Consider the following 25,863-nt stretch of genomic DNA (forward strand, 5'->3'; position numbering starts at 1 on the left):
ATTTACACTTCTTACATTTTCAGAACTCATTACTTTGGCTTTTTGTGCATTTGAGGTAAATTATTGATAATTTTGGGTCACTGTGCGCCGCCTTCCAACATCAGGACTGATTTTAACCTAAATGGACAGAAAGGTGGTGGAAAAAAAGAGTTGAACATGTAACAGGACAAAAACAACTAAACAAGATTAAAACAAGACAAAAGACGTAACAAGACAAAACAATGTAACAAGATGTAACAAAATGAAAATTACATAAAAGACATAACAACATGGAAACAATGTAACAAGACTCAGCAAAATGTAACAACCTAAAATATGTACCAAGACAAAAAAAATAAAAGATATAGCAAAACCAAAACAACGTAACAAGACAAACACAAGATTAAAGACGTAAGAAGCTGAAACAGAAACAGAGAAGGAGACTCTGTGGTTCAGTTTCTTTGCACAGAGACAGTCAGTAGAAATGTCCCTCAGAGGACGACTTTTTACTTTTATACTCTTGAGGACATTTCAGAGGCTGAACTTTTTCACTTTTACTGCAGTCGAATCAGTACTTCTACTTTTACCAGAGTACTTGTACCTGAGTACAGAATGTGTGGACTTTTGCCACCTCCGTCTTTTACTACTGGTTCAAAGTGTCAAATATTGTGTATTCTGCTCAGTGTTGACATCCTCCTCTTCACTGTAGCGTCTCTAATGGCTCTCCGTGGCCGTCCAATGAGCTGCTGGAACTTAAGAGCCCGCTGAAACACCATAATGCCTCGTGAGATTGAGTTTCTATGACGACCGAAAAAAGGACAGTGATGCTCAATTAGCCCCGTCGCCCACACTTCCCCTCTCTATTCTCCGCTCCCTCCGTGCACGAGTGTGTGTTTGTGTGTCGTCTCGGCGTCTCCTTGTTTGTTTGTGAAAGCGGCGAGTTAAGCCTAATTACCCAGATAGTCTTCTCTGGTTCACGGTGTTACGGTTCCTTCTCTGCTCATTACCACCCGTTCACTTTTCACTTACAAGAATGAGAGAGAAAAAAACTGTTTTCCTTCAGAGAAAATGAGCAGAAAATTGACACATCAAACCGAGGAAGAGGTTAAAAGAGCGCTCGCTGAAGGCTGCACATATTTTCACATACAAAATGAATGTATGCATCACACTTTAATGGTCTTCTTGGTGAACTGTGAATTCTTGTTGAAAGATTTGTTCTTTGTCTTTATGAGACCGAAAATTTCCACAAACAGCAGTATGATGATCATCTTCTGGAAAACATCATCCGTCCCAGACATCAGTAATAGGAGAAAAGGAAATATAAGAGCTGCAGCAGAAACCTCGGCTCTTAGATTGATAACAAGTCCAGTTTTGATGTGAACACGGAGACAAAGAGGGACAACAAAGACTATATTTTGATGAGGTTAAATGTAGGCATGTGTCACACGTATCACGTGTCGGCGTCCCTGTCTGCCTGTCAGAGGCTCTTTAAACAAATGATCCAGATTTAGATCTTACTTTTTACACATTTTTTAAAAATCAGTTGTTTTTAAAAATATATTTGAACATTGAACATCTTGAATATCTTCGAACAAAGAACGACACTGAAGGATTTTATCAGCGGAAAATTTGTTCTCACTTTTCTTCTGGGCAGCTTCGGCTTCAGTTCGGTGAGTTGATCTGATTGGTTGAAGTTAGTCCATGTTACAGATGACAGGTGGCTCACCCAATCACCTGCCAAGTGTTGTTTGAAAGTGCCTGCCCTTTTCCAAGCAGTTTCTATGGACGGTTATTAATTATCAGGACTACAGATACTGTGTTAAAACTGTGATAGGCACTTTTTTTTTTACATCACTGATCAATAATTCCATAAGAACCTTTCAGAATATTGTAAATCCAGTGGTGTGAGACAGAACCAGACTTCTGCACCTCCTCTCGGCTCTGGTTTCAGCCTTTAGGGAATCTGACCATGAAGTACAGTGGGATCATGGGAGTTGTGGTGTTCATTGTTAAAGAGCCACCATAGCTGATGAAAATCTGTCTGACATGACTCGTGTTAATGGAGGAAGTAATGTACTAAAGTTTTATTCACTCTACGTTTGCAGATCTTCCTCCTCTCTCTCAGACGTGTCTGATGTATCTTGATATTTCCAGAAGTTAGTGACCTTGAATAAATTAAATATTTCTCTGGTTTGACCTTTGTTGGAAACATTAGGGACAATGTAAATTTACAACTTTTTATACATTTTAATATGGAAATGTTCCATATTATAGCTTTAAATGAGTATTTTCAGTGGCCATAGTATTCAAGTGTCCAGAGAAAGAAGTGAGTTATTCTTTCCACTTGGACTGATGAAAGCTGGTGACAGAAATGTGAAAAAGAAGAAAGAATTTTGCTTCAGGACGGCGTTAAAGGTCAGAAATCCATCAAAGGTGATTGGGTGAAAAGAGCAAAAGCAGAGTAGTGGTCTTAAAGCTCACCGTGCACGCCCAGACGATTTCTCTCACACCAAACTCCAGCTGTGAAATTCCCATGTGGTGCAGCGAGCGCACAGTAACATCCTCTGACTGACGGCCGAGATCAGAGCCCTGCTGCAGGAGGAGAAGAAGAAGAAGAAGAAGAAGAGGAAGAAGAGGAAGATCTGCACAGCCCACTGGATAAAGAGACTGCATGTCAGTTTTTTTAAGTCAAGAGTCACTAATGAGAAGGTGCGTGACTGAAACAATGGATTCCCACTGCTGAAAGTGCTGCTGAGATGGAAATGTGTGAAGAGAAGAATGACACTGTGGGAAGAATTTAAATGTCACCGAAGTTTTAATGTTGGATTTGACAGTCCAGCATTAGAACAAAAAGAAAGTGCTGTCAGAAGAAGGAGAATGGATCCTGTGTTCTGTCACACATTCTTGACATTTCTAAGCAAAGTTTCCATGTATATATTTATATTTGCACTTTATGAACTGACAAGAAAAACAGTAAATAAAGTAGTTAAAGTATAAAAAGAGAAGATGTGATAAAAGCCGATGGAAACCAAACCAGAAGCCCCAAAAACATAATGTCTGTGGTGATGGCTGCTGCCAGCATGGAGACATTAAAGAAAAGGACATTTTCAAAGTTTTTCAAGAATTCTGAATCCTTCAGCAGACAGTCATGAATGTGCACAAAAGAATTTAGTCTGATGGGTCCAGAAGTATTTCATATTAGCTCTGGATAAGATACAGGTCTGTTGATCATGTATGTACACACTGCGAAAACAGCCTGACGAGAAAGAAGCCAAATATACTTAAATATAATCAAAAGACCTAGAAAAACTAAAAATTAGGGGGTAAAAGCCACATATTTCACTTATTTCAGAAATACTAACTTAAAATGAGAAATTTGGTCTTGTCTTTGAGCTGACTTTAAGAATTCCTATCTTAATTTAAGATTTACAATCTGCACTACCATACATGCCAACCCTCCCAACTTTTCCCGGACTCTTGTTTTTTGTTTGTTTCTTACTAAAAGTTTTAAAGAGACGGGCACTTCTCTGTCTCACTGTAAACAAATTTGAAATTAGACTTGGTAAAGCTGAATTAACATTCAGTTTTCCAGGTAATAAGTCACAGTTACAGGTCATTTGCAGGCATCTGTTTTCCAAAAAACGTACCAGTTGTGTGTTGTTATATTTTTCTGGGGCACTTTGGTCTCAAAATCCTCCCTGCAAGTACACGTGCTACATCTGGATCACCTGTGTGGTAAAGAAGACGAGGCTTTAAGTCCTCTTTCAGCGCTCTTTATTTATCTTTTACACAAGTATTTCTGTCACTTTTCATGTGAGAAACACTGTGAATCTTCTAGGAGAGACTGACTGAAAATGTGCTCACTTATCTCTGTGCTGAAGTGATAATTGCATCGTGTTTCTGTCTCTGACAGCAGACGTCTCACCCCACCTTCCAGGACAGACAGCACGCTCTGTGAGTTCTTGTCTAACAGCCCTCAGTCTGCAGGACGTTGGGAGATTTCAGCTCTGTTTTTCGGTTCTCCTGGACCTGCTTGAGGTGCTCATTACAAATGAAGCTGAGAGACCTGAGTCAGGTTGTGGCTGAGAGCTGAGGGCACTTCAGCACTTTTATAAAGTTGTCTAAAGAGGAAAAAAAAGAAAATGTCAAACCATGGGGATCCACTTAGGATCAACATGAACTGACAGGCTGTAATCAGCCTGTCTCTCTCTGCAGCTAAAGACAAAGGAAGCCTGAGATCTGACTCACTGCTGCAGGGTTCAATACAACTCAACACTAAATGGAATGAATGAAGAGTCACATTTTTACTCCGAACCAAGTGTTGACTTATTTACTCCATGCCTGAAAATAAATATAGTTTAAATATAAGTTTAGTATTCATTCGTTTTGACTCATTCTGTGTTTTATGGCTGAAGAAAAGATGAAGATGAAGATGGACCAATCAGGAGGCAAATACAAAGTCTTGATCATTCAGGGTGATTCTATGCATGACCTAACAAGTATGGAATTTTTAAATTTGTGTAACTAAAGTTAAAGTTTCATATAATTTAATAAATATCAGTATATTTAAAAAAACAGTCTTATAATGCTCATAAAGGTGCACTGTAAAGAGTGAAATAGTCAATGTAAATAAAATTGTAATAAAAAAAATGAATGCAAATAAAAATTAAAGCTGCATGCAGCATTGGACAGGCCTATGCACCTCCACATTAGTTGGGGCATGTGGTGGTCGCCACACGCCTACTGGTGGACAAGGCTGTGTGCATCTGTGCGTGATAAATGTTTGTACCCGTTTTTGTGCGTGTCAGTCAAACATGCGATGGGGTCTGCCGTTTAGAGGGCGTGGCTAAGCTGTTTGGCTATTTGCAGTGCTGTCATGGCAACGCCGTTTGACAAAACATCACAATCTTCACAGTATAACATTATCAAGGTCATAACGGCTTTCTGAACAGATTTGAGTTGGATATGGTCAACCTGTGAGGAGAAGCACGGCAAAGTCTAAAATATGTCATTTCCTGTTTGGAACCTTCAGTCTTACAAAGAACCCTTAATGAACCCTTTGTTTGACAAACGGGAATCAAATGATGGTTCAGCCCTTCAGGAAGAACCTTTATGGAACCCTTATTCTCAGAGTGTACAGACAACAGTTACTGCGGTCAAACTACATGAAACTGGATAACAACGTTGGATATTTTAATGATATACTGTCGCTGCCAACGTCTTTATTCAGAAATCTGGTCACCTTCAGAACAGCAGCTGTAAAAACTGAACAAATATGAAAGAAAGAAGTGACAGGATCCGTGGGTGAGTGTGTGTGTGTGTGTGTGTGTGTGTGTGTGTGTGTGATCCATGTCCGTTGTGAATCAAAGGTGTTGACACAGAACAATGAGCTGCTGCCTGCAGTCAGTGTGTAAAGGTCACAGGGATCAGTGCTGTGTGGGTATTTTGTTCCCTCCTGACTGCAGCAGATCGTTCGCTCATCTCACTGATCTGAGGTCTGTCTGGGACTAATATTTCCTGAGACAGTCAGTCACTTATTCTACACGACAAAGTTAGTCTTTATTACAATTTTTAACCATGCAAGGTCCACCTTTTTGGTCCAAACTGAAATATCTCGACAATTAACTGTAACCCTTTTAAAATAGGCGACTGACCCGTTTCCTGTTGCCAGTAGAAGCAGAGAGAAAGAGTTTTTAAAAATGTCTGTTTTCTGTAACTTCTAACTTTCTCTCCTGAGTCTCTGTTTGTACTTTCAGATATCTGCTTTATTTTGCTGTACTTTCTTTGTAGCATAAAAAGAAAGTAGTTCTGAGTTGTTGTTCGGACTTGAGGGGCTGTTCACGTGAATTTTCCCACATTAATACAGGATTAAGTTCGAGAATAAAGAACAGAATAAACTTATTTTTCCATTATTTTGACCTTGACCTGCGTTTACAACTGTTTTTTTCTCACGTGCAAATTGAAAATGTGCAAAAACTGGTGGATGGAAACGTACCTACTTCATTTCTGCTTCTTTTGTTTATTCATAGTCCTCAAACCTCCTTGAAGGAGTCACAGTGGGAATAAAAAAAGAAATCTCACTTCCAGGCTGTTTAGTCTCCAGTTCTTTTTACTTGTATTACTTTGACGAACTGAAGAAACTGGGGATCAAACCTTGTCTCAGTTTACACCGACAGTGTTAGCCTTTAATCCCTGACTGCCCGGAAGACTCTTGTTTGTCAGTAATTGCACCACAAGGGTCATTTACGAGCAATTTGTTAGGTTAGACTTTCCATTAGGCAGAAGAGCAGCCCTGGAGGATACTTGTTCTGTTTACACACCGTCTTTTAGGTGTTTTAATGAAGATGGATTCTGCTACTTGAAACTACAAATCAGAGGTGTGTAGAGGTGGTAAAAATTGTTCTGCTGCTGGTTCACTACAGCTTCAAGGTTCCAAGAGTCTTGAACCAAACTGGTTCAAGAAACAGAGATTATTTGGTGGAAAAGGGTACGTGACTTCTCTTAACGTGGAGAGACTGGTGGACAGCCTTGACTCTGTGACAGTTGGAGAACCTACCCTGCTGCAGCCTTCCTCCACCTTCACAGCCGTTGTAACCACCTGTTTGCTGAACAACATCCTCCTCCTGCTACGCTGTTCAGACGTCATCGCTCTTTGGATCTTTGGTAAACGCAGGCTCCTCCTCCGCAGCAAAGGGGCAACCCTGTGGAGAATCTGTGGGCAATAACGTAGTCACACATGAGCACAACTGAGCTCAGTGAATCCACAAGCTCTCCAGTCAGAGCCGGGTCATGATATTCCAACACTGTTTATGAAAACCAGTATGCAGGAATATTTTAATAGAATGTGAAAATAACACATTTATGCTGCATGAGATTAGCATGAAATGGGCATGTCTGTAAAGCAAAGACTCTTGGGTACATATGGAGCCCATTTTCATTCTGATATCTTGAGTCAGAGGTTAGGAGCCTGCTGCCAGCTGTGACAGAGAGAGATGGTGCCCGGGGACGTGAAGGTCCCTGCAGAGTTGAGGAGAAGATGCACTTTCCTGACTATATTTACATACGTTTACTGAAGAAACATTTTCAATGCAGGACTTTTACTTGTAACAGAGTATTTTTATACTATGGTATCAGTAGTTTTACTTCAGTAAGTTATCAGAATGCTTCTTCCTCCACTGCCACAGTTAAATGAGATCAGCTGTGACACATGTTGAGCAGCAAACAGGAACAGAAATTAAATATATTTGTAAGTGGCGCCCTCTGCAGGCACAGATGTTTTTGAATGAAAACCTTATAACTGTACATTTTCCTCAGATTTTTTACCGCAGATCTGAGAATGGAAAATATTGGACTTAAGTGAAAGATAAAAGTAAAAATCCATCATTTTTACTCACAAACTGAAGAATAAAAGCTAAAAGGTCTCTGAGGTTTAATACAAGCAGATCCCAGATGAATGCAGCTCACAAACAGAAGTGATACGCTGCACAAAATATAATGGGTCATGATTAAAAAGATCAATCATTAATAATTGTATCCTCTTGTTTACATCTGATAGGAATTTATGCCACTTTCCCCCTTTTTTGCATTTGTCAAAGCTGCAAACAAAATTTTATCTGCCATTACTTTATGTGCAACTTCATTGCCTGAACTAATTAACGTGGTCGTAAATTCTCTTCATTAGAAGATGTCTGTCTTGTGTGTCGTCTCCTCCTAATCCTTTATACATCCATGGCCTATATGGACGCTGTTGGAACACATGGACAATGTGTCTTGGCATCGTCTCTCTGAAATAATCAGGGACGTCTCCAAGAAAGACGTCAGGGATGGCAGCATATGTCGCTCCAAATCCCTCCATGTCTCTCGTTCTTTCTCAGAAAACAGCTAATTGTGCCACTTGAAGTCACCTCTTTTTCCTCACACTCTTTTCTTCTCAGTTGATCCTTCAGAGTATTTTAAAGCATCAAAAGGTTTAATAAATAGTCTGAACTCTGAATTCATTGAATACCTGCAGAATGGCGACCTTGTTGATAACGAAAGAAAAGAGCAGCTAAAGCACATCACAGAGGACTTAACTGGTTAAATCCTCCCACTGAAAAACAGATTAAAGGGAAATAATTACAATATTTTTATACCTGAGACCTATTATTTAGTATATTCACATACATTTTCAGCTTATTCTGATCATTTGGCTCCAAACTAAAGTATTAAAACTCCAAAGTTACATAATAACACAAACAGACCAGCAGCTCTCGTGTTCTGTGAGGTAAAGTGACTGATTTTACAAATGGAGTCTGGAGAGTTTGGCGAGAACGATAAATCTTTTACAAGACTTACGCTTTAACTCAGCAGAGTGACGCTTCTAAAATGTCCAAGAAGTGAGAGGCGTATGTAAATAGGAGTTCATAAATTTTATTGGTTGAATAAGAGGAGTTAAGTGGACCGAGTGTAACATCATACAGTACATGTGTGAATGTAAACTGTAGCTGAATGGAAATGTTTAACAGAAACAGTTGAGTCCCAAAAGAAACCACATGTGATCCCTCTGTAACTGGTAACATGTAAAGCAAAGACTGATGAGGTCAGCAGGTAGATCAAGTACTGTGACAGAACGAGACAAAGACCAATCGGACGACGGCTCATGACTTAAGACCAGGAAGTAGATGGAACCAGAAAGTTCCATTTTAATTAATTCACTTCCTGGAGACTGAAAGTTTGTCTGTCTGATGTTTCTTCGGCTCGTTCTGAAGGTTCAGTGGAATATTTGAGAGAGAAGACGACACCGTGCTCACACACAGCTGTGAACTACACGTCTATAACAACAGAGGTATGGAGGAGGAGTTAGTGGGGCAGCTCGTGGGGAACCAGTTTGTAGTGGGAACCACAGGAGGGGCAGCGCTGAGCCTCGCCCTCGTGGAGCCAGAACCAAACCACGGCGGTGTTGTCTTCTTCACCTGCAGAGAGGACATGAGACACAGTGAGAGACGCAGCTGGACAATCTGGTAAAGAGAAAGACTTGTACCAAACAAAGACTGTTGTAAACACAGGACAAATCTCAGTCTAAAGCTGCTTTGTTGGTTGATAGATTCAATTTATCAACCTCCAGTAAAGTCTCTTATTGAAAGCAGCCAGATAAAGTTTAAGACTTTAAACTGATAACTTACAGACACATCCCACAATCCTCTTGTTCGTGATGGAGGGGACGAGGTGGGGGTCGGCCTTGGAGCCAGCGTACTCCTTTGGCTTCATCATGTTGTATGGATCCTGAGGAGAGAGAGAAGGAGTCTCTGTGTTGAATGAAGAGTTTAACAGTCGTTTTTATATTTCAGATAATGTAAAGCAGTTTTTCAGTCAAGGCCATGTTAGAGGAAGTGAGGATTTTAGGATGTGTAAACCGCAGAAGAGTCCAGGAAAAGTTCAGGAAAATATGTGGAAGCTTCCAGAGAAAGATTTGGTCAGCAGGAGAAAAGTTTAATATTTTGGAAACTGAGGTTAACAGGTTGTGAGGATCCATAGAAATTGGATTTTTTTTGTCTGACATAGTTAGAAGACCTTAAATATTACAAAGGGTTAGAAGCCAACAACCACATGGTATCAAGTCGGCTCTCTCTAAAGCCACCAAACTTCATTGACAAAATCAGTCATTTTAACTCACAGAACACAGGAGTTGTTGGTCTACTTCTGCCCTGATCAGTTAGTTTGATTGTGACATCAGTGTTTTAAAAGGTCAGTTTGGATTCATCTTCTACAGCAGTGGTTTCCCATCAGAAAAGGCTGTGACAGCAAGGTACAGTGGTGAAAATATGTTTATAAAACTCTGAATTTAAACAGACAGACAGTGGTGCAGCTGTGATTACTCTGTGAGTGTTCAGGTACTTCCCAATGAAAAACAGCCTGGAAAACCATAACACACCTAATGTGTGAAATAAGTGAAGCTAATTTCCCAGTTTGTCCCACAGCACACCTGCTGGGCAGAGATAACAGACTCCAGAGTGACGATTAATTGGCTCTGGACATTTCTTATCTCCTTAAAGACTAATTAGTTAAAAGTGGAACAGTTCCTGTAAAGTCTCTCAGCTGGAGGACAGAGGTACAACAGATTCTGATCGATATTCTGATCGAAACTCTGATCCTACAGGCAGCGGCGTGGATCTGATCTTAACTTTAGCTTATCTGGGCCACAGTAACAGATGTGGATGTATTGATCCAGTGTTCATGCCGTGATCTTTATCATCTAATGAGCTCAGATGGAACTCAAACACTATTATCGGATGTTTAGCTCTGGTCTGCTCACGTGTGATAAGGCTGTAAACACAGACGACTTGTCACCTCATAAATATTTACCACCAAACTCATTCTGGAGAAGTTAGGAACTGATTGTTAGATCTCACCGTTCCCTCCTTCATGGCCTTCATGATGATCTTCTCCAGGCCTGTGGCTTGCTCCTCATCAGTGGGAATCCCTGCAAGCACAAGTTAAAAACATGTTTCATAAAAGGGGCAAAGGCAACAAACAAGGGGTCACATTGAACAAACAGATGATCAGTTAGATCAACTGAGGTGCAGAGGGAGAGGGAGTGCAGACAGATGACAGCTCAGTGACGCATAAAGGCTTTAAGATTTCGATCTGAAATTGACACTTCTGCCAATAAAATAGAAATGGGAGACAAAAAAATGATACTCCTAGTCTCTTATCAGCAAAACAGACAGATAAAAAAATATTTTATTAATTTTTAAGTCACTAAATGGCCTTGCCCCGTCTTGTCTGTCTGAAATGGTTAAGATATATATATATATGTCTGGTGGCTCAGCTGGGAGGATGTTTGCCCCATGTGCTGAGGCTGAGTCCTCTGCAGCAGCTGTGGATTCAGACCCCACCTGTGCACCTTTGCTGCATCACTCTCCCTTCCCCTCCAGCAGCCCTATCAAAATAAAGGTCCAACAAGCCCCCTTTCCCCCTAAAATATGAAAAGAAACGTATGTGCTTCAGATCCTCTGAGTCAAACATCCTAACTGGTCCTGAGGTTAGAACTAACAGGCATGGACAGGCCTCCTTTGATAATTATGCCCCAAAACACTGGAACAGTCTCCCTAAGAGTTTTAGGGGCTCCACATCTGTTGAAACTTTCAAACGAAATCTTAAAGGAACAGTTCACCCAACAATGAAAATTCAGTCATTATCTTCTCACCCTCATGCTGACTGAAGGTTGGGTTTATTATTTTAGTCCACAAAAGACTGCAGTTTCACGGGAAGACAGTGTTGCAGAATCTCCCAAACACTGGAAGTGAATGGTGACCAGTTTTCAAAGGCAAAAACCATAAAATGCCTCCATACTGCTCGTCTGCTGTAATCCAAGTCTCCTAAAGTCCTGATATGCTGTTTGCACACCGTCACACCGTCACACCACACACACACACACACACACTTCAGACCGGATGTAAATAACACTTTTTCAGTCAACTTTGCATGTTGGGGCTTTAGGAGACTTGGATTACACCACACGAGCAGTCTGGAGAGGTTTTATGTTTTTATTCTGTTGCTTTTTTATGTCTGAAAACCGGTCACCATTCACTTCCATTGTTTGGGAGATTCTGCAACACTGTTTTCTTGTGAAACTTCAGCAGTGTTTTGTGAACTAACAAAATAAACTCTACTCTCAATCAGCATGAGGGTGAGTAGATAATGACAGAATTTTTATTTTTCGGTGACCTATCCCTTTAACAGCTTATTTTATCCTGACTTTCCTTCCAGTATTGACTTTCATGTTATTTTTATTTATTTTATTGTTTTAAATGTTTTCATTTTTTACGTTCCACACTTTGTGCTACATTCTATGCATGAACTGTGCTATATACATACAATTAATATTAGATATTATTATTATTATTATTGTTGGTCAGCTGAACACCCATGTTGTGTATCCCTAATTCCTGTTAATAGTATAATTAACTGCCATTACTCAGCTGGTAGATTACTTGTTTGAAACACACTTGGTGAATTTTATTGTGGTGGGTCTCAGATCAGCTGAATAAACAGACAGCTAGCGAGCTCATTAGCAATAAGCTACCACTGATTCTTATACTTGTTAATCTGACGTCATTCTAATATACTAGTGTGAGCTCTGAGTCAAACTGTCCTGAACTTTACAGCTGTCCTGCATGTTTGTATGACTAAGAGAACGAATTAATCAAGTATCAATGTTGAAACACGTAGCTAACAGGCTAACGTCCTGTGTATTATTAGTTAGCTAAAACTAATGTTAAAGAAAAACACACAATTCCCTGCAACGATTTACAAAAACACAAAGACATCTGAACTACACTTATGTGTCATTAACACTGACTTTGTAATTAAATGAGTGAAAGTCACGTTTGACCTCCCGCAGATAACAGAGCAGGGCTGCTAACGCTGCTAATGCTAATAGCTAGTGTGTGTCGAGGACTTCCTGTTCGCCTCGGCTCTCCGCGGTCCCTCTGCCTTTATAAACTCAATTTTCTTCGCTCTTTCAGACTTTAATGACTCGGTGTCGGTTCGGTTCTCACCTCCAGCAGCCATGCCGCGGGTCAGAGCAGGAGCCGGGGCAGCCCGGCAGGTTCTTGCGGCTCTAAAAGCCGAGCGGAGCAGTAACCTTGCAGCCATCTTTCCTTCTTTGCTGTCACTTCGAGGTCGCGCCCTGATGACGTCAGGATTTATTGAAGCGTCGCTTTTTTTCCCATCTACTTTTAATCTATTTCATCTTCAGTCTAGTGTCACATTTAAATGATAAAACTGATAAATACAAATATGGAAATAGGGCTTTCCCATAGTTAATCAATGTTAATTAATAAAAATGAAGAAAAATCTTTATTTTTTTTAGATTTATAATATTTTCTGCACTCCACTTAGAGAGACACTAAGGAAATTCTCAATATTTTGTCTCCTGTCATTCACTGACAGTGCACTGGGGGTTAGCCTTATTGGCAGTATTTTATTAATCAGTATAGATTATATGTAGAGCATCTATATATGTATTTGTGGTTTTGTAATTATAGTTAATTCTAATTATTAAAATGTTGTTAAAGTTTACTTTTAAACTGTAGAACATCCTTCCTCCTACGTTTTTGTCTCAAGTGTTTGATAACCACATTTGAGGGAGTGTTGCAAGAAAAAATGTTAATGTATACATTCTATATTCTGCACATCATATTCTGCACATCTGTCCAAGAAGTGAGAGGCGTATGTAAATAGGAGTTCATAAATTTTATTGGTTGAATAAGAGGAGTTAAGTGGACCGAGTGTAACATCATACAGTACATGTGTGAATGTAAACTGTAGCTGAATGGAAATGTTTAACAGAAACAGTTGAGTCCCAAAAGAAACCACATGTGATCCCTCTGTAACTGGTAACATGTAAAGCAAAGACTGATGAGGTCAGCAGGTAGATCAAGTACTGTGACAGAACGAGACAAAGACCAATCGGATGACGGCTCATGACTTAAGACCAGGAAGTAGATGGAACCAGAAAGTTCCATTTTAATTAATTCACTTCCTGGAGACTGAAAGTTTGTCTGTCTGATGTTTCTTCGGCTCGTTCTGAAGGTTCAGTGGAATATTTGAGAGAGAAGACGACACCGTGCTCACACACAGCTGTGAACTACACGTCTATAACAACAGAGGTATGGAGGAGGAGTTAGTGGGGCAGCTCGTGGGGAACCAGTTTGTAGTGGGAACCACAGGAGGGGCAGCGCTGAGCCTCGCCCTCGTGGAGCCAGAACCAAACCACGGCGGTGTTGTCTTCTTCACCTGCAGAGAGGACATGAGACACAGTGAGAGACGCAGCTGGACAATCTGGTAAAGAGAAAGACTTGTACCAAACAAAGACTGTTGTAAACACAGGACAAATCTCAGTCTTAAGCTGCTTTGTTGGTTGATAGATTCAATTTATCAACCTCCAGTAAAGTCTCTTATTGAAAGCAGCCAGATAAAGTTTAAGACTTTAAACTGATAACTTACAGACACATCCCACAATCCTCTTGTTCGTGATGGAGGGGACGAGGTGGGGGTCGGCCTTGGAGCCAGCGTACTCCTTTGGCTTCATCATGTTGTATGGATCCTGAGGAGAGAGAGAAGGGTTATTGATTGACTGTGTGGTAAAACATCATCACTGAATAATCAACTTATTCAGCACGTAATCATTCATAAATGTCTTTATAAAGTCACTTTCATGCATCGTTTTGAGCTCCTCTCTGACTTTGATTTATTCTGCGACACATAAACTGGTGACTATGTTAAAGGAACATTTATGATCCAACCAGTCAGTTCATTCATTTATCAATTCATTGTTTGCATCACTGATGATCAATATCTCACCGTTCCCTCCTTCATGGCCTTCATGATGATCTTCTCCAGTCCTGTGGCTTGCTCCTCATCAGTGGGAATCCCTGATGAAGGACAAAATAAACCAAACACATCATCACAAAGCAAACAGAGTACAGCTACAATGATTCATTGATTATTAATTTAACCCCCAACTATTTTAATAATTGATTAATCTGTTTGAGTCTTTTATAAAGAAAAAAATATCTGATTTAAGCTTCTTAAATGTGAATATTTTATATTTTCTTTATTCCTTTATGACAGTATCTTTGAGCTGTGGACAAAACAAGACATTTGAGGACGTCATCATTTTTTGACATTTTATGGACCAAACAACTAATTGATTAATAATCAACAGAAAAATCAATAATGAAAATAACTTACTTGCAGCCCTAAATTGTAGTGTCATTTAAAAAAAAAAACACAGGAAATCTTTATTTTAATCGGTCCATAATTTCTGAAAAATTTCCCATGCCAACATAATTTCATTATGCTGTTGTTGCAGCAGTACAATTACATCTAAGTTTCTAACTTTAATTTTCATTCATTATTATTATTTTTATTTGTTTGAAATTAATAGATACATTTGGTATGTTTCACAGCAATAAAACGGGATTAATAAAGTGAAAGTGCGTTATTATGGATAATCATTATTTTCCCTACAACTAGTACTAAACTTCATACTGCCAACACACTCAGTTTGGAAATCTAAAACAAAGCAGCATTATCAAACAGTTTGATCAATAATATTTCAGCTATATGTCCCTGATCTACTATCAGATGAGTAAACCTGAACTTCCGCTTTCACCAAAGTTAGTTTAGCGGTGTGTCATAACTGATCAGCTGAATTCATGACAGACACAAAGTATAACCGACAAATAACGTCGATGACTATTCTGACAACAGAAAGGGTTTTAATAAAGCTAATAAGAAGTTTTAAACATAAAACAGTCGATTGTATTTTCATATGTGCCGAATTAAAATAACTGTTTACCTAATTCTATTGTGAAAGGTTTTTGGGTTTTTTTTTATTTTACAACCTCTACAATTCAGACGACACAATATTTATAATTATATTGCGAGTTTTTTGAACGCAGTTCGGCCTGATGATCTGTGTTGAGAAGAGCGTTATCACAGGACAGGAGGTCTTCCTCAGTCAGTGTCGGATCCGTCCTTGCTCGAGATCATTTAACCTCTTTTAAATCATATTTCTGCGGTCTATTAAACCTTAAAGACTCGGTGTCGGTTCGGTTCTCACCTCCAGCAGCCATGCCGCGGGTCAGAGCAGGAGCCGGGGCAGCCCGGCAGGTTCTTGCGGCTCTAAAAGCCGAGCGGAGCAGTAACCTTGCAGCCATATTTCCTTCTTTGCGGTTTGAACGCTCGTCGCGAGGCTATGACGTAAAGGCAGCCCAAATCGTCGCCCGGTATTAACGTATATGCTTCCTCCAAATCGTTTTTTTCCCCACTTTATTATTATTATTATTATTATTATTATTATTATTATTATTATTATTATTATTATTATTATTATTACAGTAGTAGTAGTAGTAGCAGTAGTATTACTTGATTAAAAGCGGTCAACACCAGACTAACTTTAAAGACTTTATTTTATTTTATTTTACTGTTTTTAATGTGTCTTTTTTATCTTTTCTTCTTTTCCAAATAATTTTCCTTCCATTCACACTATTTATCAGTTTTGTAAACATATTTTACTTGTTAACTTTTGACCAAAAGAAAAACACTTAAAATGATGCAAACAAACAGAAAGAAAGAACAGAAAGAAGAAGGGACAAGTCATTAATGCACTTTTAAAAATATAAATATGGATTTTGGCAATAGTAGTGGAAAGGTTTTAATATACATCTGACTGAGAAATATTAACTTTTCTTTGACATGGACCCTCACACTTCAGAAGAATAATGTAGTTCGACTGTTATAAAAAAAAAAAATCTGCATATACAAATCAAAATTTTATGAACTGTCTCTACAGACTTTATTTTTTAATTCTGATTATTATTCTTACATTTATCATATTATATTATTATAATTCATAATTCTGACATCTAATTAGCTGAAATTATTAACAATTCCATAATTACTCAACTAGACAGGCTAAAAATCTTCATCTTCTTTTGTGTAAAACATCCTGTGGTCAGTTTTCTATCAAATACATTTTTTGTGGAATGAAATGATGCCTCTGTGTCATGATCTGTGTACAGTTATACAAAAAGAGAAAGAGAAGAAAAGAAATGTAACATGCTGACACTATGAGATCTGAGGAGTGTTTACTGTGATTTTTACAACAGTCTGTTAATACAGTGATGTTAAAAAGACAAACTTTTAATATGACAAACAAGTCGATATCAGAGTAATATTTAATTATCTGTTATCTATTTTCAACATGGACTCAGTGATGGAGGCTACAGGAGCTCAACATAGTTGGCAGGAAACATCCCATAGTGTCCATTAGGTCCGTATCCTCTCCACCAGCCCTCGTCCACCATATCGATCTCTGTTATGATGTCATCAGGGTCAAAGGTGATCTCAGTGTCGTCCGCTGTGGAGGAGAGGTGATGTGACAAGAGCGACATATACTGTGTGTGTGTGTGTGTGTGTGTGTGTGTGTGTGTGTGTGTGTGTGTGTGTGTGTGTGTGTGTGTGTGTATGTGTGTGTGTGTGTGTACATACCAGCCTGGTAGTCATACAGAGCTCTGGCGCAGATGTTCTGTCCACTGGGCGCCGCACTGTGGTCATCAGCCTGAAATTTAAAACAAGCTGGTAATTTTGTTTTTATGATCTCCTTTAAAGTAAGAAACAATTTGTTGGAGAAACAATTCAGAACTATGAAGAAAACAAATGTTTATTCTCTGAGCTAAAGTGGTAAATTCACCAGAGAAATACTCCAAAATTCCCTGATATTAAAGTGATAAATTTATGAGAAAAACTCAAAGGTTTACAAGAAAAAAACTAAGTAAATTATGAAGAAACAATTTTTATATTCTCGGAGATTAAAGACGTTCATTTATTTAAAAAAAAAAAAAAAAAAATTCTCTGAGATTATAAAGTTATAAATTTGTGAGAAAAAACTCAAGAAACTCAACACTGTCTTGGACTCACTGTGGAGATGTGCGGCTCAACATTTTCATACAGGTCCTCCTCCGTCACGACTGGTTTTGGAGTCTCATATAGATCATCCTGAGCCGGAGTTTCCTCTGTGGATACAATAATGGATCAATACAAATACAAAGTCATCAATATTCTGATTAAAGGTAAATTATTTTTCTTTGTGATGGTCTTTGCTTTTCAGGAAAAAGGAAAAAGTTTTCAGATCCTTTACTCAAGTAAAATAAATAATACAACACTGTAAAATACTTAGAACATATCATTATCAGGAAAGTGTTTTCTCCATTGATTAATTGATTGATTTGAAAACATTCAGAAAATAGTGAGAAATGTCATCACAAATAAACCTGAACCCAAAGTGACACTTTCATGATTCAACCTGCAGTCCAAACATTATTCACTTTTACTGTATGAAAATGAAAAATGAAATGAAAAGATGAAATCATGAAATAATTCAGAGATTCTAGCAAGAAAAAATATTTTATTTAATTAGATATTTGGGTTATTTTGATTATTTAAAAGGTCAGGAATTCTGAGTTCATTAATATAAATATTAACAGAAGTCATCAAACCTGCAGCATCATCATCAAACTCGTCTGACCACTCCTCCTCTGTGTAAGTTGATTCTGTGTAGATCAATGAAAAAAAAAAACACATCAGGTCAACACAGTGAGAAAATCAAACAGAAATATTCTATGGAAGCCTGGAGGGGCAAGTGAGAAAAAATAAATTCTGGTGATCAATTTTCCAACTCTGATCTAAGATGTTTTCTCTGCAGGTGACAGCAGATTTCCTTTTTTAAATTTTAATTTGAGAACATTAATTCTTGCTGTGATACTCATTTTAACCACAAGAGGTTGCAGTTTGTTCTAAACAGGACTAATTAATGTTTTCTTTTGTGTACGTTGTGTTCAGAGTGAATGGAGAAATTAAAACTCACCTGCAAGAAAACATGAATGTTTTTATGTTTTTTATGAATAAACACGGTAATCAGTAAAAACTGCAGCATCGTCTCAAGAGAAGTTAATGTGTGTTTGTCTGCACGAATAGAAATACTTGACAGAAATAATAATGTAGTACGCGGGTTATAAACAGTGCAACATGTATAACAGGTTAATTATTTTATTATCTCAAGAAAACAAACATTTGTCTCTTCTTGATGATGATGAATCATTTTAAAATTGATTCATTTGGATGATTAAACACCTGCATCAACCTGTCAGGATTTATTTCACAATAAATATAGAATAGAACAGAATAGAATAGAATAGAATAGATTGATTTAGTGTGTCTGACCTGCAGCTTGAACAGGTGAGTCTGCTGTCTCTGGTGGTGTAGGTGAGACAGCTGCAACAGGTGAGTCTGACAGCACAGGTGAGACAGGTGAGACAGGTGAGACGAGGGCATGGCTCCTCCAGGAGGCGATGGAGGAGACGGGGACGTCAGCTGGAGCTGGAGGATCCTGAGGCGTCTCCGGGACGTCTCTCTCAAAGGACTTCTGAGACAGAAAAGGACTCTGCAGCTTCCCTGACAGACACAACCTCAACAACGTCAACAACATGATGCATCACGTCATCATCCATCAGCTGGTGATGTTTATATGTGTTGTTTGTGTTGTTTACACATGTTGTTTGTGTTGTTTACCAGGTCTGGACGCAGCAGGAGACGGTCTGTTGTTGGTCTCAAAGCTCTGCTCCCTCTGTTTGAAGACGTCTCGGGGGTTAAACGCTCTCTGAGCGATCAGAGATTTGGCCTCCTGTGAATGACGGCAAGAAATTAAAGGGACATTACGACAAATTTTGGCCTCCTGTGAACAACACTGTAAATGAAGCAACAGAGACAGTTCTTCCACCTTTAAGGACACTTAGTCCCTGATATGACTCAGTATCAAAAATGCAGGATCCTACATTTCCCTTAATGCAACATTTAAAAATAGGATGTGGGAAGTCATGTGACTTTCAGGTCACAATGTCATGAAAATGACATAAGGGTGTAAACGTCCAGTCCATCAGTCATACTCACATTAGCTTTCTGCACAGACGCAGCAGAGTTGATTCCCGTCTTTTTGTTTTCATTTTCCTGCTGGTTCTGAAACAGACATGTTCTCTGTAGATTATTTTTATATTAACATTTTCTAGTAAACAGTTTAAAACATAATAATTCTGATTTATTACAACTTATGTCATTTTTTTGGTCCTTACCAAGTCATGGCAAGAATTTATGACTCTATAATCAACAAATCTGGGAAACCAGTGGCTGTCATGTGACAACAATTAAGTTTTAGACAAGCTGAGATGTGAGTATGGAGTTGAAATCTAATCTCTATAAAGAGATACCTGCATAGAAATACTGATATCTTTTTAAAAAGCTAATAAAAAGCTAAATTGTCATAAGAATTGGTTGGGAGATTGTATTTCAACCAAAGTCTTTTGCTCTCTACACAGACTGTTCACCAACCAAAGTCTGCTCATATGTGATTGGTCAATATTACTCAGTACCATAATCTGCATTCATATACAGATATGTTTACAGACATTAAAGGGACACCTAAAAAAAATCAATATTAGTTCAAGTGTAAGATATATTTGGAACATTTTCACTGCATTACCTTGCTTTCTCTCCAAACAAACAAAACTTCATTGATGAAAACAACAATTTTACCTCACAGAACTCTGGAGTTGCTGGTCTACCACTGCAATGATCTGTTTGTTTGTTTGTGTTCTTGTGTGTCTTTGGTGTTTTAAAGGGTTAGTCCAAGTCATAATAACACTGGCTGACTAAGACAGTCGAGGCAGCGATAGACCAGCAACTACCAAATTCTGCAAGGTAAAATGATTGTTTTTGTCAGTGGAGTTTGGTGTCAGGGAGGAAGCGATTTAACAGACATAACTTCAGTTTCTGTAGGTAACACATTGACTATGGATAAAAACCTCATACAACCACACTTTAAAAACACACATTATCCCTTTAATTTGCATCTACAAAGAGGCATCATGGGTTCTTGGTTCTTGTGATCACTAGAACTCTGCAGGGTCAGGACCGACTCTCACCAGACGCTGCTGCTGCTCTCTCTGTCGCTCCTCTTCTTCTCTCTGCTTCTGAAGAAGCCTTAAACACAAAAACAACCAATCAGTGGCCTTGATTCTTGATGAATGTGCGTGTGTGTGTGTGTGTGTGTGTGTGTGTGTGTGTGGCTGACCTCTCCTGTTCAATCTGCTGAGCTCTCTCCTTCGCTCTCCTCTCTCGCTCCTTCGCCTGTCTCTCGTCCATCTCCCTCCTCTCCCTCTCCACCCTGTGTCTCTCCTCCTCCGCCCGCTTGTTCTCCTCACGTCGGCGAACCTCCTCATCCCTCTGAAGAAGAAGAAGAAGAAGAAGGAGAAGAAGAAGAAGAAGAAGAAGAAGAAGAAGAAGAAGAGGAAGAAGAAGAAGAAAAAAAGAAGAACAACTGTAGTCTTTTTAAACTGAATGAATCTACAGACACTCAGGTTATAAAAACAGTCTTAGAAATAAAACTGCTAACTAGAACTCTTTTTTGGGTCCCAGTAGAACTTTTTATAAAGGTTTCACCTGGAACCCTGTCAGAGAGTTCCACAAAGAACCCACCATAAAGGGTTAAACATAGAACCACCTGTGAAAAGTTTCACCCAGAACCTCCTGTGAGATGTTCCATAAAACCCTTCTATGGTGTAATGGTTCCACCCAAAACCCAAACCATTCCACCTTTTAAGGGAGCTGACAAGAACCCATTCACTGATTCTCTACCGAGAACCTTTTTGCGTTCCAAGGGTTTTATCCAGAACCCACCCTGGTGGTTCTAATGAGAATGTCTTCATATTGGTGTTTTGTGTTTTATCAACACTTCAGAAGGGAACACTTCGGAATTCCAAGAGTTTTATCTAGAACCAACCCAGGGGACTTTCCCGAGAACCCTTTTATATTATGGTAAAGACCCCTCGATGGAAGAGTTCTTCAAGGACTTCAACAATCCTTGGAACCAAAAACGGTTCTTAATGCAACACAAAGAACACTTGACCAACTGTTTCTCCAAATGGTTCTGGGTAGACCCTAGAACCTTTTTGGAACCTTATTTCTAAGATAAATATGAAGCAAAACCTGAGTTTGTTCCCAGAAGTCGTCCTTCTTGGTTTGCTGAATTTCCTCCACAGCGTTGACTTTCCGATACACAGAACCCTGTTAGATCACAGAAGAAAAGGTGACATAGTGAATTATTCTCAAACAAATTAATTTCTGCTCTGCTCCACATGACACCTGTTTATTAACAGCTAATTCTTTCTAAATATGTCTTTTTCATTTTAGTGTGAACTGTCCCTTTAAGATGAATAATTATCATGTTGCATGGTGTGTGTCGTCTCACCACAGGTCCTCTGGGTGCGTCTCTGTATTCTGTCTGTTTGTGGAAATTAAAGTTGGCTCCAGATGCTTTGGCCACTTTCTGCAGGATGGTGTCTGGTTCCACGTCCTCCTCTCCCCGAGCATTGATGGTCACATGGGCTCCCTGTCAACACACACACACACACACACACACACACACACACACACACACACACACACAGAAATTTAAATTTAAATCTAATATATTATGTGGTTAATTTGTCCATGTTAGCTGCATCCAGTATTTCAGTTTACCCCCAAATACCTGCAGAACTAATGACATTACTTTGTGGTTACTGCTAATTAGCCAACATTAGCATGCTAATATCCTAAAGTAACAAGGTGTCCAGGATAAACATTGTACCTGCTAAACCTTAGCATGTTAGCATTGTCACTGTCAGCATGATAGCATGCTGATGTTAGCATTTAGCTCAACGAACCATTGCAAGAGACTCTTCAGCCTTCATGCTTTTCTGCCAGAAAGCCTTTCTAGTCTATGTTAACCAAAACAGACCGCTGCTATGGATGCAGTTCTGATCATAGACTCATCATCAGATCAAAACAATCATTTTTACATCCTAAAAATCATTCTTAAATAAATATTTTGTGTCAAATTCTATTGTTTTTGGTCAGTAACCATGTATAAGCAGGATAATGTACAGTGAGCTGGTCATTATCTTGAAATAAACCCGTCAGGAGGATTAAAGACCATCCTGTTGAGGTTTATTTTGCAATAATGACCGAGCAGGTAACTGTACATTATCTCTCACATAGATGCTTAACATGACCTTTAAATTATATGACAATCATCAGTTTGTCACAAACTTTTTCACAGCAGTATTTTATTCACAGAGTCACTCTCACCTTCAGGAAGTTGGCCATGGAGCTCACATGGTTCGCACACAAACCTTTTCTGGAGTCCTTCACACCTTCACCTGTCTGCAGACACACAAAAACCAGGAACTGATCACAGAATATCTTTGTATGTTTATTTTTTTTTTTTTGTCTTCTGTGTGTGAGAGAGACTCACCCAGTTGATGAGGACATATTTGGGCAGACCAGAGTTTGGGTCTTGGACTCGACAGAAAGCGTACATCACCTTCCCGCTGTTCAGCTCCTCCACCATCTCCTCCAGTCCTCCACCTACACACACACACACACACACACACACACACACACACACACACACACACACACACACACAAATGTCACTGTAATCAGAGTCATTTACGCTGTAAAATCTCTTACTGTAATCACATTTATTAATTGAACTCTTCTTTTATCAGTAGCTCAGTGTAATTAGGTGAAAAGTAACTAATTAACTAGTAACTATTTCCATTTTATGCAACGTTACACCTCCACTCTGCCACAGATCAGAGGCAAATAAAATTCTTTTTACTGCACTACATTTAGTTCACAGCCCTGGTTACTTTTCAGGCATTTCTAGTCCAATTAGTAGGATATTAGGGTCCATGCAAATGCAGATACTGTTAATAAGTGTTTGGGGCTCAAAGAGGTAAAATAAGTTTTAAAAATAAAAATGCATTTGTGCACCAGGAGTTTATTTTTCTTATTTTTTTAGACTGTATCAGTAGTAAAAGTTCTCACTCTGCAGTACAATGTCTCCTGCTGTCCCTCCAAAAGGTCACCAGATAAATCTGAGGGGTGATCAGATGATTAAAGGGAGAGGAAAGGAGTTAAATCATCTTTTGGTCAGATCTTACCTCCTTTGTCTGCCAGACGGATGTCATTACTGTTCCCTTCATAAGTGAACAGAACCCTGAGAACACAGACAGGTGCAAAAAACCCCACAGAATTATAATCAGGAGAAAGTCAGATTCAGACGAGACAATCACTAAGAGACGTCTCACCAGTTTGTGTCTGACTTGGCGTCCACCACTTCTTTATAAGCGGCCATGAGTGCAGGACCGTTCTTGCTCAGATTCACTGCCATTTTCTTCCTGCACGTTTCCTCATTCACGGGTCAGACAGGCTGCCACAGCGAGCTCCAACAGCCTCAGGAGGTGAAGCAAAGTGCTGACAGCTCTCCAGAAAACTCACACAGAGCCAAACCTGGGAGACTTAATCCCCGATGTTCGTAGGAAAACCTCCAGCAGAGTGAGAGTCAGAGTTTTTTGAGATTTCCAGAGCAGATCTTCCTCCAGCCTGATGTGTCAAACCAGTCCGGGGAGAGGATGAAAACCTGATGAGCCACATTCTTACAGCAGTTACTCACCTCTGACTCTCACTCACTCACTCACTCACTCACTCACTCACTCACTCACTCACTCACTCACTCATTCATTCATCAACATGACAATAATGTGTCTGAAGGAGAAAATATACATTTATTCAGGTTCTTCCAGGGTGTGTTCTCCTCCATATGGCCTTCAGTCGAGGGGACAATAAAATATCAAATGTGGCTTTAAAGCTGTGTGTGTGTGTGTGTGTGTGTGTGTGTGTGTGTGTGTGTGTGTGTGTGTGTGTGTGTGTGTGTGTGTGTGTGTGTGTGTGTGTGTGTGTGTGTGTGTGAGACAGAAAACAGGGTGTGATTTCTTTCTGCTTGTTCTGCACAGAGACGGCTAATCAGCTCCAGGTGTTGTTTCCAGTGGTGCAGGAAGTGTTCAGATCATTTACTTCAGTAAAAGTACCAGTTCTGCACAGTAAAAATACTCTGTTAGAGTCCTGCACTGAAAGTTTTACTGAACTAAAATGAGGAAAATGTACCTTTTAAAAATGAAAGTACTCATTAGAGAACTGTCCCACACACCTGTGCTGAGGTACATGCCTGCATATAATTTACCACTAGGGGGAGTTTTAACATAAGAAATATTAAATGCTTTAACCGCCAGAGACAAAAACATGGAGGTGGAGACAGACATTACACGCTCCTCAGGTGGTCCAAGTTTCCAAGATGAGAAATAGTTCATCTGACTTTGGTGTGTTGTGATTTTAAGAGACTTTTAAAAATCAGGGTTAATGCAAATAAATAACCTAAGTTTTGAATTAATCCAGGTCACTCTATGTGACAAGTTACAACCTAATATCATTACATATGACCAAAAAAATTATATGCAACATGTGAATTAATAAAAAATGATCAAACAAACATTTACTCTCATATTTCTACACACACGACAGACAACTTGGCAACTCGTATAACTTATATATTGTAGAAATCGTCTCCTACTTTCTGAGTTGTTGTTCTGACTTAAGGGGTGCGCTCACTGAATTTTTACAGTTGGAAATTAATTTTTCCGATTATTCCCACACCATATGAATACAATTTTATTCACGGTTCAACTTACAGGGGAGCTGATGGGAGCTCAGCTTCCCTGAGAAGGACTTGAGCTCCCCTGAAAGATTATTTTGGACATATAGGGGCTCAATAATTAACACAATGCAGTGTGTGCTGTTTGTTGATTGATAGGCAGACAGACAGATCAAGCTGCTGAGTTCGGTTCCTTTTTATTTTTCTGGTGTTGAAAATCAAACTTGCAGCCCAACATTCATGTTTCCTGACTGTAACAAACCACAGACTGAAGGGAAGTGCAGAGAGATTTGATGCTTTTCTATATGCATCAATAAATCTGATATTTGCACTCAAACCAACAACATGTCAGTCCGTCTCTCAGTACTGTCTGATTTCCTGTCTGTGGCTCTCAGCTTAAAGCACATTGGTAAATCTTTAAATACACCTTACAGATATATATGGAAACAGCTGCTCAGCCTGGCATCACCAGAATAATAATGTAATTAAAGAAATGTTAATAATCTGCCAGAACAAATGAAATCATGAGCTCCACAGATTCGTCTGGTTCCCAGTGTTTAATCAAACAAATAGGATTGTACATTTGTTAAGGATTATTTTCATAGAGCCTCAGTTTTGGAGAATCAAGTATGGATCAACATTTGGTTCTCATTTTTTTCAGCCAATGAACCCTTACATGATTATATATATATATATATATAACATTATCCTGCAGAAATATTTTTTTAACGTTTAAAAAACAACTT

At 39.1% G+C, this 25,863-nt stretch overlaps 3 protein-coding genes across 3 annotated transcripts; all 3 read right to left on the minus strand.

The window, feature by feature from the left end:
- Positions 1–8,368: 8,368 nt before the first annotated feature.
- LOC146308829 (cytochrome c oxidase subunit 5B, mitochondrial-like) lies at positions 8,369–12,652 on the minus strand. The gene is made up of 4 exons (XM_084746351.1): positions 12,519–12,652; positions 10,368–10,438; positions 9,141–9,240; positions 8,369–8,930 (listed from the first exon to the last, which is right to left on the minus strand). The coding sequence occupies exons 1-4, from the start codon at positions 12,613–12,615 to the stop codon at positions 8,818–8,820; spliced, it is 381 nt and encodes a 126-aa protein (XP_084602477.1). The 5' UTR covers positions 12,616–12,652; the 3' UTR covers positions 8,369–8,817.
- A 544-nt stretch (positions 12,653–13,196) lies between these two features.
- LOC146308830 (cytochrome c oxidase subunit 5B, mitochondrial-like) lies at positions 13,197–15,729 on the minus strand. Its single transcript, XM_084746407.1, has 4 exons — positions 15,590–15,729; positions 14,326–14,396; positions 13,969–14,068; positions 13,197–13,758 (listed from the first exon to the last, which is right to left on the minus strand). The coding sequence occupies exons 1-4, from the start codon at positions 15,684–15,686 to the stop codon at positions 13,646–13,648; spliced, it is 381 nt and encodes a 126-aa protein (XP_084602533.1). The 5' UTR covers positions 15,687–15,729; the 3' UTR covers positions 13,197–13,645.
- A 1,000-nt stretch (positions 15,730–16,729) lies between these two features.
- Positions 16,730–24,039, minus strand: LOC146308831 (drebrin-like protein B). The gene is made up of 15 exons (XM_084746530.1): positions 23,718–24,039; positions 23,571–23,626; positions 22,877–22,989; positions 22,711–22,785; positions 21,830–21,970; positions 21,568–21,645; positions 20,654–20,805; positions 20,505–20,562; positions 19,477–19,542; positions 19,099–19,210; positions 18,751–18,981; positions 18,027–18,080; positions 17,449–17,543; positions 17,020–17,089; positions 16,730–16,888 (listed from the first exon to the last, which is right to left on the minus strand). Exons 1-15 carry the CDS (start codon positions 23,798–23,800, stop codon positions 16,752–16,754), a joined length of 1,521 nt encoding a protein of 506 aa, XP_084602656.1. The 5' UTR covers positions 23,801–24,039; the 3' UTR covers positions 16,730–16,751.
- Between the last annotated feature and the right edge of the window lie 1,824 nt (positions 24,040–25,863).

This window comes from Lutjanus erythropterus, chromosome 20 (genome assembly GCF_056507025.1).
Source record: "Lutjanus erythropterus isolate fLutEry1 chromosome 20, fLutEry1.hap2, whole genome shotgun sequence".
NCBI classification, from domain to species: domain Eukaryota; kingdom Metazoa; phylum Chordata; class Actinopteri; order Lutjaniformes; family Lutjanidae; genus Lutjanus; species Lutjanus erythropterus.